Genomic DNA, 15,215 nt, shown 5'->3' on the forward strand with positions numbered 1-15,215 from the left:
AGGGATGCATCCTGAGCGCTTTATTGATGTTTTATGCTGCCTGGCTCCATCTTCAGAGGGAAACTCTCATTGCAGTCAATGACTACACCTCCGGCTGCTGCAGGCTGAGCTCGGAGCTCCGGCTCCGGCTCCCGGAGAGGCAGGCTCAGCTCCCATGGCTACGCTGCAAACTGTGGGCTTTGACCCCAAAGTGGGCAAGAACCATCTCAGGGCCAGCATCCCTGTTTTCTTTCCAGCGACTAGGGAACACTCAAAAGGAAAACACAAGGAAGGGGGTGATTTTTTTTTTTTTTCTCCCTTGCTTATCCCTCTTTCTGTGAGAAGGAGCTGCATGACAGGGAAGGGAAATGATGTTCCCTCTCCCCCAGCGCTGCCGTCTGTTGAGCAGAAGCCCAGCCGGGTGGGTGTACCTGGCCTCCTCCTCTCCTAGCATGCTGGGAGCCACATGTCCCCACCTCGGGAGAATCACAGTCCTTTAATAAGTTCCCCAGTACTGGCTGTTGCTTGTGAAAAGCTCGTGGCACTGTCTGGCTTCAAGTGGCTTTTACATAATACAGACTGTCAGGCTAGATGAGCATCACGGTCCCTTCTGGCCCTAAAATCTGCGAATCTCCAAATTAGAGGGCACCAGCACCTCCTTGTTTCTGGCTGATTGAATCAGGGGAATCGCGTGTTCTCTTTCTCCTCTCTCTTTTTTTTTCCTCCCTCCCCTGCATCATCTTTAACTGGAGGTGAATTACCCTCCCCCTGAGCCCAAGCTTGGCAAACAGCAGAAGGAGAGATCAGGCAGCTTCGGCCTTGCTCTGGGATATCCTGCTCTCCTGCCCACCCCGGGGCTGATTCCCAGGGGTGAATTGTCTGACCGTGGGCACAGCCAGGGCTGGAGCTGGTCAGGCTCAGACGCAGCTGGAAAATCTGTGTGGAAGCTGAGCTCTCCTGATTGTTTTAAAATCTCAGCTAAGTTCTCCAGGCTTCAGACCGAGCTCCTTGGGATTTGTGACCAAGGTGAGGATGTAAAGAAACACCTTTTGGGAAGGGAAATGAAAGTGAGTGGCTCCCAATGTTTGGGGGTGTTTGGGATGTGGAGGGGGAATGGGAAGAGCAAAGCAGGGAGAAATTGCTGATGATCTCTGAGGAATGGTGGGGATGGGGCTTCCCCAAATGCAACAGGAGCTGGAATCAGCCCTGCTGAGCAGGCTCAGCTGGAGCTGGGGAACCCTGGGATGTCCATCTCGATGCTGGCACCTTGCTGCTCTCAGCTGCCCAGGCAGGACATACGCCGGGAGCCTGGAACATAAACGGGACACCCAGGAGCTGCTTCTCCCCATCCCGTTGGGCAGGACCCCGGCGGCATTCAAAGCCTCAAAGGTGGTGGATTTCCACTGGGATGAGGAGCGGGACCAATCCCAAAGGTGAGCTGGGGTGCGGGCAGGGGCTGTGCAGAGTGTGGGGCACAGCGGGGGCTGTGGGACTTCAGCCCCTGCTCCCACATGCCCCACACGGGGAGAGATGGCCAGAAACCTTCACACCTCCCTCTGCCACACCTCGTCATGAAGAACCACATCTCCCAACAGCCAAAACCCCTCCTAAGCAGGGGGGAGCTCCATCCCAGACCCTTCCTTTGGGCGAGGCTCTACACTGCCCCGCTTTGCAAGCGCGCTCGGATTCCCAGCCCTCCTCTCCAGCGGTGCTGTGGTCAATAACTCACTGGGAGGCTGCTATTCTCCCTGCACTTCCCACCCTCCCACTCCTCCCGGGAGCTCTGCATTCATGCCTTTTTGGCCCTCCCTCGGCAGCGAGTGAGGAATAAAGTGGCGCCGGCTGAGCACGACGCAGGCTGCGCTGGGATGCTATGAGCCAGCGAGGGAAGCCTGAATCACCGGCACCTCAAGGTGGGAGTGCGAGATTTGGGCTGGGAGAAAGGGAGGACATCACACGTGCTCCCGGGAGTCAGGTGCTCTCAGCCAGTTGGCTGGGAATTGGGCGACTCGGATCTTTCTGTGCCTTTAAAGACGGAGCCGAGAGCGACGGGGAGAAGAGGAGGGGCCGGTAGGAGCGCAGAGGGATTCAGCCTGAAGGCTCTGAGCTGGAGCCGAGGCTGAGGGATGCTGTCAGGGACTCATTCTTCTTGGAGAAACTCCCGGAGAAGCATCCCTGGTAGAATCCCATGGAGATGGAGAAACCCTCAGCCTAGAAATACCTTAAAGTGAGACTGCAAAGGTTCAGCTGGGCACCGTGTGGGAGCGTGGAGTCACTGATCCCAGCTGGGGGGATTTCAGTGCTTCTGCTGGCATCAGCTGGGAGGGAGCCCCTGAGGTCCGTGGGATCATCCCAGCTTGTCCCCATCTGTCAGAGCCACAAGCAGCAAAGCTGGATTTATCACTCCTACTCCAGGTCCTTCTCTTCCCCTCTGTCCCCATCCTGTTCTCACACACTCAGACCTTGTGTTTGCCACCCACCCCTGCCCGCCCCGAGGGGCTCCTGTGCTGCTGGGCACCTGGCTGGGGGGCTGAGGGCTTGGTGGATTCGTCCTCACATGTCTGAGACAGATTCTGAGCCCTCCCCGAGCCGGGGGTGTTGCTTTGTTCATCTGGTGAGCACTCCCAGAAAGGATGGGTGTCCGCCCTGGAAGTGTCGGGGGGAATGGAGGGAGCGTGGGGGCTCTGCTGGGGTCCACAGGCGATGTCCGCTGTCATCAGGGTGGCCTTGTTTATTTGGGACTCTCAAGCCAGGTCCACTTGACTTATAAATGGGGCTGAGGGGTGTCACAAGGACCCCTGGTGCTCCTGAGCCACGGGCAGGAAAGCGGGAAGGACAGAGCATGCAGTGACTTGGGAAAAGCTTTGGGATGGAAGATCCAGGTCCTGGATTTTTATTTCTGAGAGAGTGGGGGGTGTGTGGGCTGGTTCTGTGGGTCTCAGTGTGGAAAAGCTGCTTTCCAGCCTCTCTGCCGAGTGTGTCTCTACAGGAGCTGACTCAGGTGTGGGTTTGCACTTTCGGGAAGTGTCAGAGGTGGATGGCACCGGGGCTGTGCCGGGTGCCTCCTGGGAAGACACGAGCTGGGAGAAGGTTGGACTCGATGACCTTAGACGGCTTTTCCCACCTTTCCCACGATTCTGCGAGGTGACTGCGCCTGTTTCACGGCCGTTTACGGACCAAACCCAAGGCGATGATTCCCGAATCGTTTGCGGCCCAACCCGACGGGACCTGCCCTCGGCGTCACACCGACCCCGACCCATCCCAGGGGGGGCTGTCCCGGTGGGCACGGGGGGAACACCGGCCCGGGCTGCGGGAAGGCCATCCCGGGGGGCGCGGGGAGGTATACTCGGAGCCCGGGGCAGACGGAAACGTTTAAATAGCGGCTGAGCATCCCGCGGCGGGGCCGGGCGTCCGCGGCGCCTGGGGAGCGCTGCGGGGCTCTGCGGAGCCGCTAATGGGCCGAGTCCATTTCAGCGGGATGACGCCACTTGGGTAAAGCGTTAAGAGCTCCGGGAAGGCAGCGCAGAGCGAGGGGGAGCGCGATGCTCCCGGGCAGCGCCAGGTCCCTCCCTCCTCCCTCCATCCCTCCTCCTCCTCCTCCCTCCTCCCAGCCTCCGGTTCCCACCGAGCGCGGGGCCCCCCCCGCCGCTCCGCTGCCCGCGGCGCGGGGCTCGGCTGCGGGGCCGGGGCTGCCCCCGCCGCGCTCGGGCTCCGCGGGCGGATGGACCGGCGGCGGCGGCTGCGGGGTGAGTGCGCCCGGCGCCGACACGCGCGGGCTGCGGGACGGCGGCGGGGGGACACGCGTGGGCCGAGCGGGCGGGGGGTCCTGGGCGCGCTCGGGCCGTTCCCGAAGGGACGCGGGTCCCTGGATGCGCACGGGCTGTGCGAGGAAGTTGCGGTTCCGTGCGGTGGGGGTCGGGGTCCCGCACACGCGTGGGGTGCGAGTGGCGGGGATGGGGCCGCGTGTGGGTCCGGGTCACGCGTGGGCCGTCCTGTCGGCTGTCCCGCACAGGAGCGGGCTGCGGGCGCGGCGGTGCCCGGGAGTCCCAGGGACGCGGGGGCCGCCTGTGCGTGGAGGGGCTGCGGGACCGAGCCGGGTGCGAGCCCCGCGTGGGCTGCGCGGGGAGCGGGGCCGGGGGCTCAGCCTCCCCCCGGCACCCCGCTCCACTCCGCGGCACCCAGACAGGGCGAGGGGGTCCCTTTTCTCCCACCTGGCGCCCTGAGCCGCTTGCCCTCGGCTCGCAGCCACCTCCAGCCTGTAAATCATTTGCTTTTACGATCCCTCCGCTGGCCCATTATCACACGAACTTTATATGTTTGGGGCTGGTGGTGGCCGTAAAGCTGGCCCGGTGTCCGGGGCTGGCATGCCCGCCGGGCAGGCAGGGTGTGAGGAGGACGGGGAGGCCGGGGGGACGCTGCCCCAGGCCCCCCAGGCGGACAGGTAGGCACGGAGGGTTTCAGCAGAGCCCCGGGGATGCTCAGCTCAGTGCGCCTGGGACAGGGACTGAATGCAGCCCTGGAATCAGGCTGGAGCAGGGAGGGCTGGGAGGGAGTGGGGGGCACTGGGCTATTCCGGGGTGGGGGAGAAGGAGGAAGGAGCGGGGTCCCAGCTCCGGCCATTCAGTCCCTCTGGAGGACCCCCAGATGTTCTGTTCAGCTCCCCTTGGTTCGCACAGGGACATTTATGTCCCCCCAGCCAGTGAGTCCAGGTCCTTGTTGGATCCTTGCACGTGGGAATCACAGCTCTGGAGCGCTGGGGATGCTCCCAGGATCAGCCTTTCTCAAGACGCTGTGTCCGAGCCCTGCCCCCAGATCCAGAGTGTCCGGCACAGCCTATGGCCAGCTCCTCTCTGGCTGTGCCCCCCGGGCTCTGGTCCTCCTCACACGTTCCTTCCCACCCCAGCCCGGCTCAGGGATCTCCTCGTTCCTCCTGAGCTCCAGGTCTCCAGAGGATTTGGGTTACCTGTATTGGGTCAGCCCTTTGGCAGCCCTTTATCTGCCAGCCCCATCGGCTCCGTGGCCGCAGGACCCTCTCTGGGGTCTCTCCCTTTGGGGGTCCCCGTGGTTCGAGCCCCCCAGGACCCTCACAGGGCTCATCTCACTGGCCAAGGACCGAGCCCAGGTGAGTGGGGATGGACACCCGGGTGTGAACAGCTGCGCCCAGGTGGACCCAGCACTGCTCCCTGAGTGATCCCACCCCAGCAGGATCTGGGTCACGCGGGATGTGGGAATGCACTGAGGCTGCTCTCGGCTCCCCTCTGCACAGCCCCAGCTGCAGGCTGAGATGGACCATCCATCTTCAGGGGCACGCTGGGGCTTCAGCTGCCCAGCCTGTGCTTCAGTCAGACCCTCCCAGGTGGGGAGCTTGGTGGCAGCAGGTGAGAGCCACGAGAGCTTTGCCTCTGGCCTGTTCCCGTCCTGGCAGGATGCTCACAAACCTTCCCTGGGTTGGCCGTGCCCTCCTATTTCCCCTTGGTACTGCTGTGAAAGGAAAGGGTGCTCAAATCACCTGTGGGTGTCCTGGGTGAGCGACTCCTCACTGTCTGCACCTCCCCACACGAGGAATTGCACGGAGGGGGGAAAACCCCCGGATCTGAGCAGATCAGTTGCCTTTTCTTCCCAGAGAAAGGGGGATGGGAGAGACGAGATCTTGCTTGAACAGTCAAAGTAAGTTGCCTTTGCCTTTCCGTGCTCCTCAAGGTCAGCCTAGCTAATGAAAATCAATCTTCCCTCTGCCTCTCTCTGCTGCATGAGCAGATTCTACCTGTGGCCCCTTCACCTACTTGAAAGCGGCAGCCGCCCCGTCCTGCTGAGCTTGGGCAACGCCGGAGGGAGCTTCCTCCTGGAACGGCGTCTTCCTGCGGGCCCGGGCACCGCCACAACATCCGTGTCACGCAGGGATCACTCCTGTGATCCCTTCTCTGTCCCGGGGAGGCTGGCTGTGCGCAGGAAGCACGTATCCCACATGGAAACCTGGGCTGGAAGTGCTGGGGGGAAGCTCGTGGCTGGGCTCTGGCGTGCAGTGAGCGATGCCCGTCCTCTGGGCGCTCCTGGGCAGCTCCCCGGAGCGGGAGCTTTGCGTGTCCCTCCCTCCCAGGGCCGTAAGCTGTCCCACGGCTCCCCGTGCCCGCTGATCCCTCTCCTCTCCCAGCCACACTGAGGGTTCTCCCTGACGAGGTCTGGCACGTGAGGGTTTGGACATGGAGCTGCTGCCACGGGGTCAAAGCTCGCCAGGAAGGTGAGGGGTGGGACATGGAGCCCTCCCTGCCCTGTGCCACAGCCCTCAGGGGCGCTGACGTTCCTGGGCACGGCACTGCCACCCGGGATGTGCCACGTCCTGAAAACAACGGCAAAGGGCGCGTCAGGGTGGTGTGAGGGGCATGACAGGGCTTTTCTGTGCCAAGGCTGCCTTCCCTCGTGTCTGTGCCAGGGGTTTCCTTTTTGAAGGGGTTTTCTGCCCTTCAAAGTGCCCTTCCCAATGCTCCTGACGAGGGCAAATCGGCTCCTGGGCTGCGGATGGGGTGGTGGGATGCTGCAGTTTACCAGGACTTGGAGTCTGTGGGATAGTCCTGTCCTTGGACAAACGTGGGGCTCGTTAGTTGCAATTTCATCCCTGGAAGTGTTCAAAAGGAATGTGGCACTTGAGGACATGGTTCAGTGGTAAATGCGGTGGTGGTTCTGTGGTGATGGAGTTGCTGATCTTAGAGGGCTTTTGCAACCTTAACCATTCGGTGATTCTAATTCGTCACTGCTGCTACCCAGAGTTAACTAGAGTGTTCAGATTCCCCATCCCAGTGCTCCCAGTGTGTGCAGGGAATGGGAGCAGGAGGCTGCTCAGGGTGTGCTGGGAACCCCCAAAGCAGAAGGAGCCCCTGCTCTGAGGGAGACACCGTTCCCAGCTCCGTCATGCCTCTGATCAGTCACTGCTTCCCGTCTTCCCTCCACTGCGGAGGGCCAGCACATGTCCCTGGGGAAGGAGAAGGAGGTGCTGGTGAGGGGTGGAAGGACACAAGAGGCTCAAAAGCACGGAGGGAGGCTGCGCCCACTGGGGTTGAGGGGCAGATCTGATAGCCCTTCCCTTGGGACGTGTCCAGCCTAAGTATTCCCAGGCACAGAACTACTCTGCTCTGGTTGTTAGAAATCCTTTCATTTGGAGTTCTCCAGCCGGCCTTCGTGTCCTGCTTTGCTCTAGAGGGAAGGTGTCCCAGGCCGTGGCAGGGGGCTGGAATGGGACGAGCTTTAAGGTCCCTTCCGTCCCAAAGCGGTCTTTGATTCGATGATTTGGACGGGTGGATCACGTAACGGGGATATTTTCTCTCTTCCTGCCCCATCCTTTAGGATTTTTAGATGTGCCCTGATGCCGCGGGGTCTCCTGGCTCCTGGAAATGCAGCTCTCTTCCAGCGTGGCTGAACTCAGCTGTGACGAGACCATGGACCCACCCGCCGAGGACTTCCAGCAGGTCCTGTCCATCGACCAAATCCGCTCCATCCGCGCCAGCAACAACTACGTGGAGAGACCGGCGGCGTGCTTCCAGCAAGCCCGCTCCAACCCCTCGCTCTCGCAGCCCCCGCACAAGCAGGAGTGGTCCCGGGACCGCCTGGCTTCTTCCACCTTCCACGACCTGCACCGCAGCCACAGCCAGCAGCACCAGATGCCGCCTCTGCAGCCGCCCCTCAGCCACTCCAGCACGGCCAGCTCGGTGTCGCAGAGCACCGCGGCCTCCGAGCAGCGCCTGCTGAGCGGCCTGACGCCGTCGCACTCCGGGCACTCGCTGGTGCGGACGCAGCCCCGCGGCGGCGAGCCCAAGGCCGAGGAGTCCCCGCGGAAGGGCGCGGAGCAGCCGGCGGCGCACGGGCACCTGCTGCTGTGCGAGGCGTGCGGGCGCTGCCGCTGCCCGCGCTGCACGGCCGCCCGCAGCCTGCCCTCCTGCTGGCTCTGCAACCAGCGCTGCCTCTGCTCCGCCGAGAGCCTCCTCGACTACGGGACGTGCCTCTGCTGCGTCAAGGGGCTCTTCTACCACTGCTCCACCGACGACGAGGACACCTGCGCCGACGACCCCTGCTCCTGCGGGCCGGGCTCCTGCTGCGCCCGCTGGGCCGCCATGAGCGTCCTGTCCCTGCTCTTGCCCTGCCTCTGCTGCTACTTTCCCACCCTGGGGTGCCTCAAACTTTGCCAGCGGGGTTACGACGGCCTGAAACGCCCCGGCTGCCGCTGCCAGAGCCACACCAACACGGTCTGCAGAAAGATCTCCTCCGCCAGCGGCACGCCCTTCCCCAAAACCCTGGACAAGCCGGTATGACCCTCCCGAGGAGGAGAAGCGGGCTTTGCTCCTCTTTCTCCCCCTCCTCTTGTCTCCTCCGTCCCGCTCCTCCCTCGGCTCCCTCTGCTGCGCAGTGCCCCCTCCTCCCCACCATCACCTTCCGGGACTGAGACGGGTGACCCGGGGGTCCCCCGGGCTTTGGGACACCCCTGGCCGGGTGGCCGGGGCAGCTGGCACCGAGCTGGGGGTGCCAATGAGATTTGCACATGCGGGAGAGGGGCAGGAGAGGCGGAGCGAGCCGAGGGTGCCCTCCCTGGCTGTGTCCCACAGGGAGAGGTGACCCAGAGGGTCCGTGGGGCTCTGCCCCCATGGCAAGGGTACCTGAGGCCCCTCGGGACTCTGCTCTCCGTAGTTCTAGGAGCTGCCTCACAGTGTGGTCCTTGTCCTTGGGGGAGGAGGCAGGTCAGTGCATCCCTGTGCCAGAGCCCCCTCGGGAGCCAGACCTCCTCCTCCTCCCAACTCCTTCTCCCTCTCCAGCACTTTCCGTGGGTGGCCTTTCTTCCCCCAGGTGGCCACGGGTCCCTTTCCCCGAGGGGCTGGGGTGCCAAGGGGTCTCACCGGTGGCAGTGGCTTCCCTCCGGGCTTCGAAGCCGCTGGGAGAAGCGAGCGAGCTCCGAAATGAGGTGGCACCGTGTTTTTCTGTCTCAAAGAGGAAGAGAAGGTGTGGGAAGCTTTAGAAACCTTCTGGCAGGGGAAGGAGCTATCGGAGGCAGCCCAGCCCACTCGCTCCTGCCCGACTGCAGCGAGGGAAAGGTCCCCTCTGGGACTTGGCTGAGAACAAGGAGCTGCTTGGAAATTGCCATTCATTTCTCCGGGCCTTGGAGGGCTGCCTGAGGTGGGAGCTGCCGCCTGGCTCCATCCCACCACCCAGCAGATGCCACAGGCACCGGCTCCATGCTCGAACCCCAATCTGGTACCTTCCACCAGCACTGAATTCACTTTAAAAAAGTATGGCAAAGCCAACTGTGAACAGCCACCGCTCCGGGGACTCCCCAAAGGGCTCTTCTGTCACCCCTCCCTGGGCTGGAGGCAGGAGAGCAGGAGGGAGTGTCAAAGCTGGGGACCCCGAGCTTCCCTCCCAGCCAGGTTTCCTTTGAGTCCTCGCCTGCTGAGGGGGTTCTGCCGCTCACGGACAGCCGGGAGCGGGGCTGGAGGCGGCCCTGGGGCTGGGCTCTCTGCAGAGCACACGGACACTGCAATCCGGGTCAGGGCTCCGCGCTTCCTCGCTGGGATGATGAGAACCCCGGCCAGCTGCCGTGGCTGGGGGACTCCTGGTGGTCCTGGGCTCAGCCCCGTCTCTGTGTAGTGCCAGCTCCTGGTTGTGACCCCGCTGGCATCATCTGGGGGAGTCTGGAGCTGGGCTGGTGTCCTGGAGCTCGGCCCTGTCTGCCTGCCCCCCTTCCCAGGTGCGCACAGAGGAGGGAATGGTGCCCCTGGAGGAATATATGCAACACATCCCTTGGCTTCTCCCAGACCCAGCTCCCAGGGCCCGTCCGACGCCTCCTCCCAGCCGCCTCTTTCCGTAGAGTTCTGTGGATCTATTTTTGTAGATATAAATATGATGTTGGGATGGGTAGGTCTGTTACTAATAATATTCACGCCACTGCTGTGAACGGTGCCGGGTACAAGGTTTGGCTTCCCGGTGCACTTGCACCTGCTGGTGAAGATGATTTCCCAGTCAGTTTATCGCTAATCCCAGACCCTCGGTTCCCAGGCTGTCGGGAGAGGGGGAAAGGGAGGTGTACGGATTGTCTGGGGGTCTGCTCTGCAAGGAGGGTGGGACTCAGTGCTGGCTGAGAGGTGAGGCAGAAGCGGAATCTCGCTGTGGGACTCCTCCTTCCATCCGTTTGCTTTCTAAAAATCGTGGTGGATCCAAGCTCCCTCTGTTGCGGGGAAAAGTGGTTCCAGGGAGTGATTCATGCCGCCTGGAAGCATTATTCATTAAATCCTGTGCTGGCTGTGCTCAGCTCCCCTGACTCAAATGGCACCCAAACATTGAACTCGAGGTTCCGTGGGGAAGGGGGGATGAATCCCATCCCTGGTGGGAGGTTTGTGCTGGAAAGTGTTATGGACGGGAGTGAAATCCTCTCCCTGATTTCCCCCCGAGCCTAAGGGGGATGGGGAGAGATCTGTAGGTATCTCAGGATGATGCTCCAGGATGCAGAGGGATCTCCTGGCATTAGGAAAGGACAGAGCCCCATCTGTGCGTGGTCCATCCCTGAGGCCAGCCCGCGCTCTGGAATCATTTGGATTTTAGGCCATGATCTTCTCAGAGGATGCCCTGTAGGTGTGTGAACTCCTCTAAGATCTTTCCTCTGGCAGCAAATATAAAATGCATTGCAAATACCTTTATCCTTATGCCAATAATTGCTAGGCTCCCTACTTCCAAGTGATCTTGTGGGGAGACACTTCCTCCAGGAGTCTCCTTCCTTTGGAAGGCCCAGTTCGCTCTTCTATCGGTGCTGACTAAACTCCTTCCTCATAAAAACCAGAGAGCATTTTTAGGGAGAAAAGGTCCCTTTTTCCCTGTGGGTTGGAGGAACTATCTCCCTTGAATGAGAATGTGAAACAGTTCATTGAAACTTTTTAAAGAAAACTAATGAACAGAATTTTCCAACTTGCTCTACTTTGATTTTTTTTTTTTTTTCCTCCTCCTTTTTAAACGGATCCCACTTGTAAATTTAGTTACCACCTCTGTATCTTTGCAATTCATTGCTTCCTCTCCTGATGGTGGAATGACTCAACATGTGAAGCTTCATCATTTTCACGGCCTCCCAAGTCATGCGAGCGTGGGGTGACCTCCCCCAGGTGCTGGAGCTGGGGGATGAGGAGAAGCTGCCCGTGGATCAGCTCCCCAGAGCCAGCTCTGCACGGCACGGCAGCAGCACCGTTACCTTCAGGAGCTGGGGGAAGGCCAGGGCTGCCAGAAGCCTCCACCTAATGGGCTTTTTCTGGGTCCCTGCAGAAGCTCCTCTCCTCGCAGGGAATGGTGTCACAGCCTGGTGAGGGCAGGGGAGCACGGCCAGGGCTCCGGGATGCCTCCTCTCCGTGAAATGAAAAAGCTGGGAGACGCATTTCGTGAAATGCTGGGAACGTAGAAGGGGAAGGATTTCAAAGCTGTGGAGATGCGGCACCTGCAGACGTGGTTTAGTGGGGGCTCAGCGTTCTGGGTTAACGTTTGGGTTCAGTGGTCTTAGAGGGCTTTTCCAGCAGGAATGATTCCATGATTCTGGGAAGTGGAGAGGAGGAGAGCCCCAGCTGAGCACTGAGGGCTGCTGGGTCAGAGCAGGGCTTTGCTTTCACCGAGGGCCGACACCAAAGCCACCTCCAGGACCTGCAGGGGCTGGAGGAGTTCAGCCTCTTGGTCTCAGCCCTGCTCATGGGGGCAGGTGGTTTCACCTGGAATTCCTGCTTCCCGCTCCATCTGGGGCCCTTAGCACAATTCCCCTCTTTGCTGGCAGGAGAGGTTGGGAAGCACCAAAAGCTCTCCAAGGAGAAGCACCCGAAGCTCCGGTTCGCCAAGCTCATCTGCGGTGGGGAAGGCTGTGGGCAGCCTCAGATTCCTTCCCCGAGCTTTTCCAACCTCCTCCGACCAGATCCATCCTGCTCCATCCCCACCTTGGCTGCCAGGACGTTTGGTTTGCCTGCAGAGAGGGCCCCGGTTCTGGTTGGGGTTGGGAGCCCCTTTCCTGCCCCACCCTCCGTGAGTCAGATCCCATCTGCTCGGGGTGTTTGTCTGCAGCTGCCTGTCCCAGCAGTTGGGCTCTCTCTCTGTCCTGACGTGTCTTTCTTGGTTTGCTTTTGTGAGCGTCACATGTGGAGCCCTCTGCTCTCCCACAGGGATGGATCCGCATCGGGAGGGAGCGTTCCTGGCTTGTTGTCTTTCCTTTGCCAGGGAACAGGCAGGGCTGGGGGCAGATTGAAGCAGGGAAAGAGATTCAGGTGCCAAAGGAGCGGGAGGCAGAAGCTGCTGAGCAGGGCCTGAGCTCCCCCCGCTCTGCTCGCCATCCAGAGCCTCCTTTTCCCACCCAGAGCCCAAAGCTCCATCATTGCAAGAACCTCTGATGTTTTTTGCTTCCTTCAAGGCTTCCCTTGGTCCCACTCCCCTTTTTCCCCAGTGGCAAATCAGTCCCAGCGCTGGTGGGGAGGGGTCGTGGGGACCAGGCTGGAGTGTCCCTCCTACCCCACCGCTCCTGGTGGGAGGGCTGAAGAGGTCCTTGGGCTGCTGTCCACTCATCCTTGAGAAACATCAGTGCCTCCAAGAACGGGGGGAAGCTCTTTGTGACTCACAGATTCCCATAAAATCCCACTGAGTTCACTCATGCCCATCCCCAGGCGTGAACCCAAGTTGGGGGAGGACAAACACCGTTGAGCAAAAGATGCTGAAGCGTGGAATCAGGGATTAGGAACGGCTCTGAAGTGTGGTGGAGAGGGATGAGCCAGGGTGGGGAGGACCTGCTGTGGAATTGGCCCAGGAAAGGAGCCCGCTGTGCCCTAAACTCCTGCTCCCAGCACCACTGCTGTCTCTCTTTCCTGGGCTGTTCTGGGGCTTGGAGAAAGCTGTAAGTGTTCAGACACTGGAGGTCAAATGTTTGTGACAGGGATGTGATAAGGGCTGACCCCCACCCCGAAGCTCACTCCTGGTCTTTAACAGGATCCAGTTCAGGCTCGGCTCCTCCAGGGAGCCCGTGGAGCCCGTGGGATGCTCACTGATCCAGGTGGCCCAAACCACTCTGTGCTGGGACCTCTTGGGCTCAGTTTGCTTTGGGCATTTCTCCGTGAGCCCCAGGTTCTCTTGCAAATCCTCCTGGAGTCACACTGGGAGTGGAGCTGGGATCTGTTCCCCTGCCTGGGGTGATGTTGCAGAAGGATCCCCTGAGGATGCGGTCCCGGGGTTCCTCGGAGGGGCACTGCAGGCACGAGGGGTTTTGGATGGATGGGAAGGGGTCACAGCCCTCGGAGCAGCAGCAATGTGTCAGGGAGGCTCTGGGTCCTTCTCTGCTCTGCCCAAAGGTCACAAGCAGGACCAATCCCACCCCGAGAGCCGGGCCTGGGAGAGGAGATCCCACACCCTCTGTGCCAAGGTCACCCCAAATCCCAAGCCTGGCCCGTCCCCACCTTGTCCCCTTCCCTGCTTCCATCGGGATGCTCTCCTGGCAGCAGCTCCGCGTCCTTCTCCTCCCCTGGTGTCCTCAGCACAAAGCTCTCCTTGGAAGATCCCCCTGGGCTCCACAGGACAGGCCCACGTTCCCAAGGCTCCCATCCTGAGTTTCTGGGTACAAAGCCCTTCTGTACAGCCTGTAAAGATCCCTTCCTGGCTCTCTCCATTCCAGTTCCTTTCTGTAAGGTATAATATATGTTTATAACCTGATGGCTGTTTTTTTTTTTTTTTTTTTTTTTTTTGGACATACTCTTGTACCTTTTAAGGGGAAAAAAAAAATTAAAAACCAAAGTATTTATTTGAAAAGTTTATTTTAAAGATAAGGAAAAAAAACCCCCAACCTATTTATTTTACTGCACCCTCTTCTGTTTGTTTTCCTTCTCTTGCAAAGCTGATAACTGTTACAGAACCACTGCTGAGGTGAAAGAAGTGATTCTATGGGTGGCTTCACAAGCCCACTTAGAGCAACTATTCAATAAAAATATATATTAATTTTGGACGTGGTCTCATTCTTGTCTCCGTGGTTGCCAGGGCATGGCTCAGGCTTTGCCTGGATGGCTGGGCAGGGACTGAGAACTGGGGGGATTATCCTGGCCTCCATGAGGTGTCTCCTGGGAGTCTTCTGATGCTCAAACCTCCAAAATCCAGTGTGGGCTTCCCTGCTGCAGCTGTCCCAGATCCCTGAGGAAGGGCTGGGGGGGGGACTTAGGTAAGAAATTCCTGAATGCTTGGAGGCTTTCAGTCACCCCACAGAGATTCCAACACGCTCCAAAAGCGTCTCCCGGTTCCAGAGGAGAGGGGGCGATGCCACAGGGCCATGGGTGTCTTCTGCAGGGGGAGCTGCAGCTGCCACCTGGCTCCTTCCCCAGCAGCTGCTGAAGGCACCTTGGAGGTGGGTTCAGGCCAGCCCAGGAGGAATTCGGGCCACACCCCAGCAGCTCCTGGGCCAGGCTTGTGCCTCTGCTCCCTGTGCACATGCCAGCCTGCGGATCCCAGAGCCGTGCCCGTGCAGAGCCCAGCCATCCTCATCCTGAGGGGCTCTCTGCTCACCCACAGCTCTTCTCTCACACAGCTGGTGGAGCTTTGTGCCAGCACCTCCAGAGAACAGCGTCCTTGCACACAGATTTGGTGGCTGATCAACCCCGTGGTTAGTGGCACCCCTCTTATTCCTCTTTCATTTTTTGGCTTCGGTGTCCACACCTCGGCTTGGGCTGAACCTGTTTCCTCTCTCTGCAAGAGTCCTTCCTTTCCTAGGAGGGTTTCCCTAGGCCAGACCTGTGCTGAAGAGCCTTCCTAACCCCTGTGCTGAGTTAAAACCACGCATTCTCCACGTGTCTCACCATAAACCCTTCTCCCAGGCTGGTTCCCTTTTTTTCCCTGTCTGTGGCATTGCTGGTATCAAAGCCTGCTTTCCAAAATGGGTTCCAATGCCTCATCCCCAGCATCCAGGATCTGCCTGAGGGCTCTGGAGCACAGATGTGAGTCCAATCCCTGCTGTGACTCACTCTTCCCCTGCTTTTCAAACAAAAGATGGCTCCGGGCCATTTGTCACCCATTGGCTCCTTTCAGTGCCAAAGTCCCTCTCTTTTGGACAGAGCCAAGCACTTTCATTCCCAGATGTGCAGCTTTCTGTTAACTGTGTTAGAGCCCTGTTGGTGCCTGTAGTGCCACCTTCCCAAGCCTTCCCTGTCCTCACGCCACCAAATCCCCTGGCATCTCGGGGTCTCTCTCCTGCGGTCCTGTGGAGGGAGGCT

The 15,215-nt window shown here is 60.1% G+C and overlaps 1 protein-coding gene across 2 annotated transcripts; it reads left to right on the forward strand.

Moving 5' to 3' along the window:
- The first annotated feature begins 964 nt into the window (after positions 1–964).
- On the forward strand, positions 965–13,958 carry SPRY3 (sprouty RTK signaling antagonist 3). Of its 2 annotated transcripts, none has more exons than XM_040084095.1 (2): positions 965–1,005; positions 7,318–13,958. In XM_040084095.1, exon 2 carries the CDS (start codon positions 7,365–7,367, stop codon positions 8,277–8,279), a length of 915 nt encoding a protein of 304 aa, XP_039940029.1. In that variant the 5' UTR covers positions 965–1,005; positions 7,318–7,364; the 3' UTR covers positions 8,280–13,958. The 2 variants fall into 2 exon arrangements, with proteins under 2 accessions (XP_039940029.1, XP_039940028.1); XM_040084094.2 differs by lacking the exon at positions 965–1,005 and adding an exon at positions 3,662–3,725.
- The last annotated feature ends 1,257 nt before the right edge of the window (positions 13,959–15,215 follow it).

The sequence above is a fragment of the Hirundo rustica genome, chromosome 21 (genome assembly GCF_015227805.2).
Source record: "Hirundo rustica isolate bHirRus1 chromosome 21, bHirRus1.pri.v3, whole genome shotgun sequence".
NCBI lineage: Eukaryota > Metazoa > Chordata > Aves > Passeriformes > Hirundinidae > Hirundo > Hirundo rustica.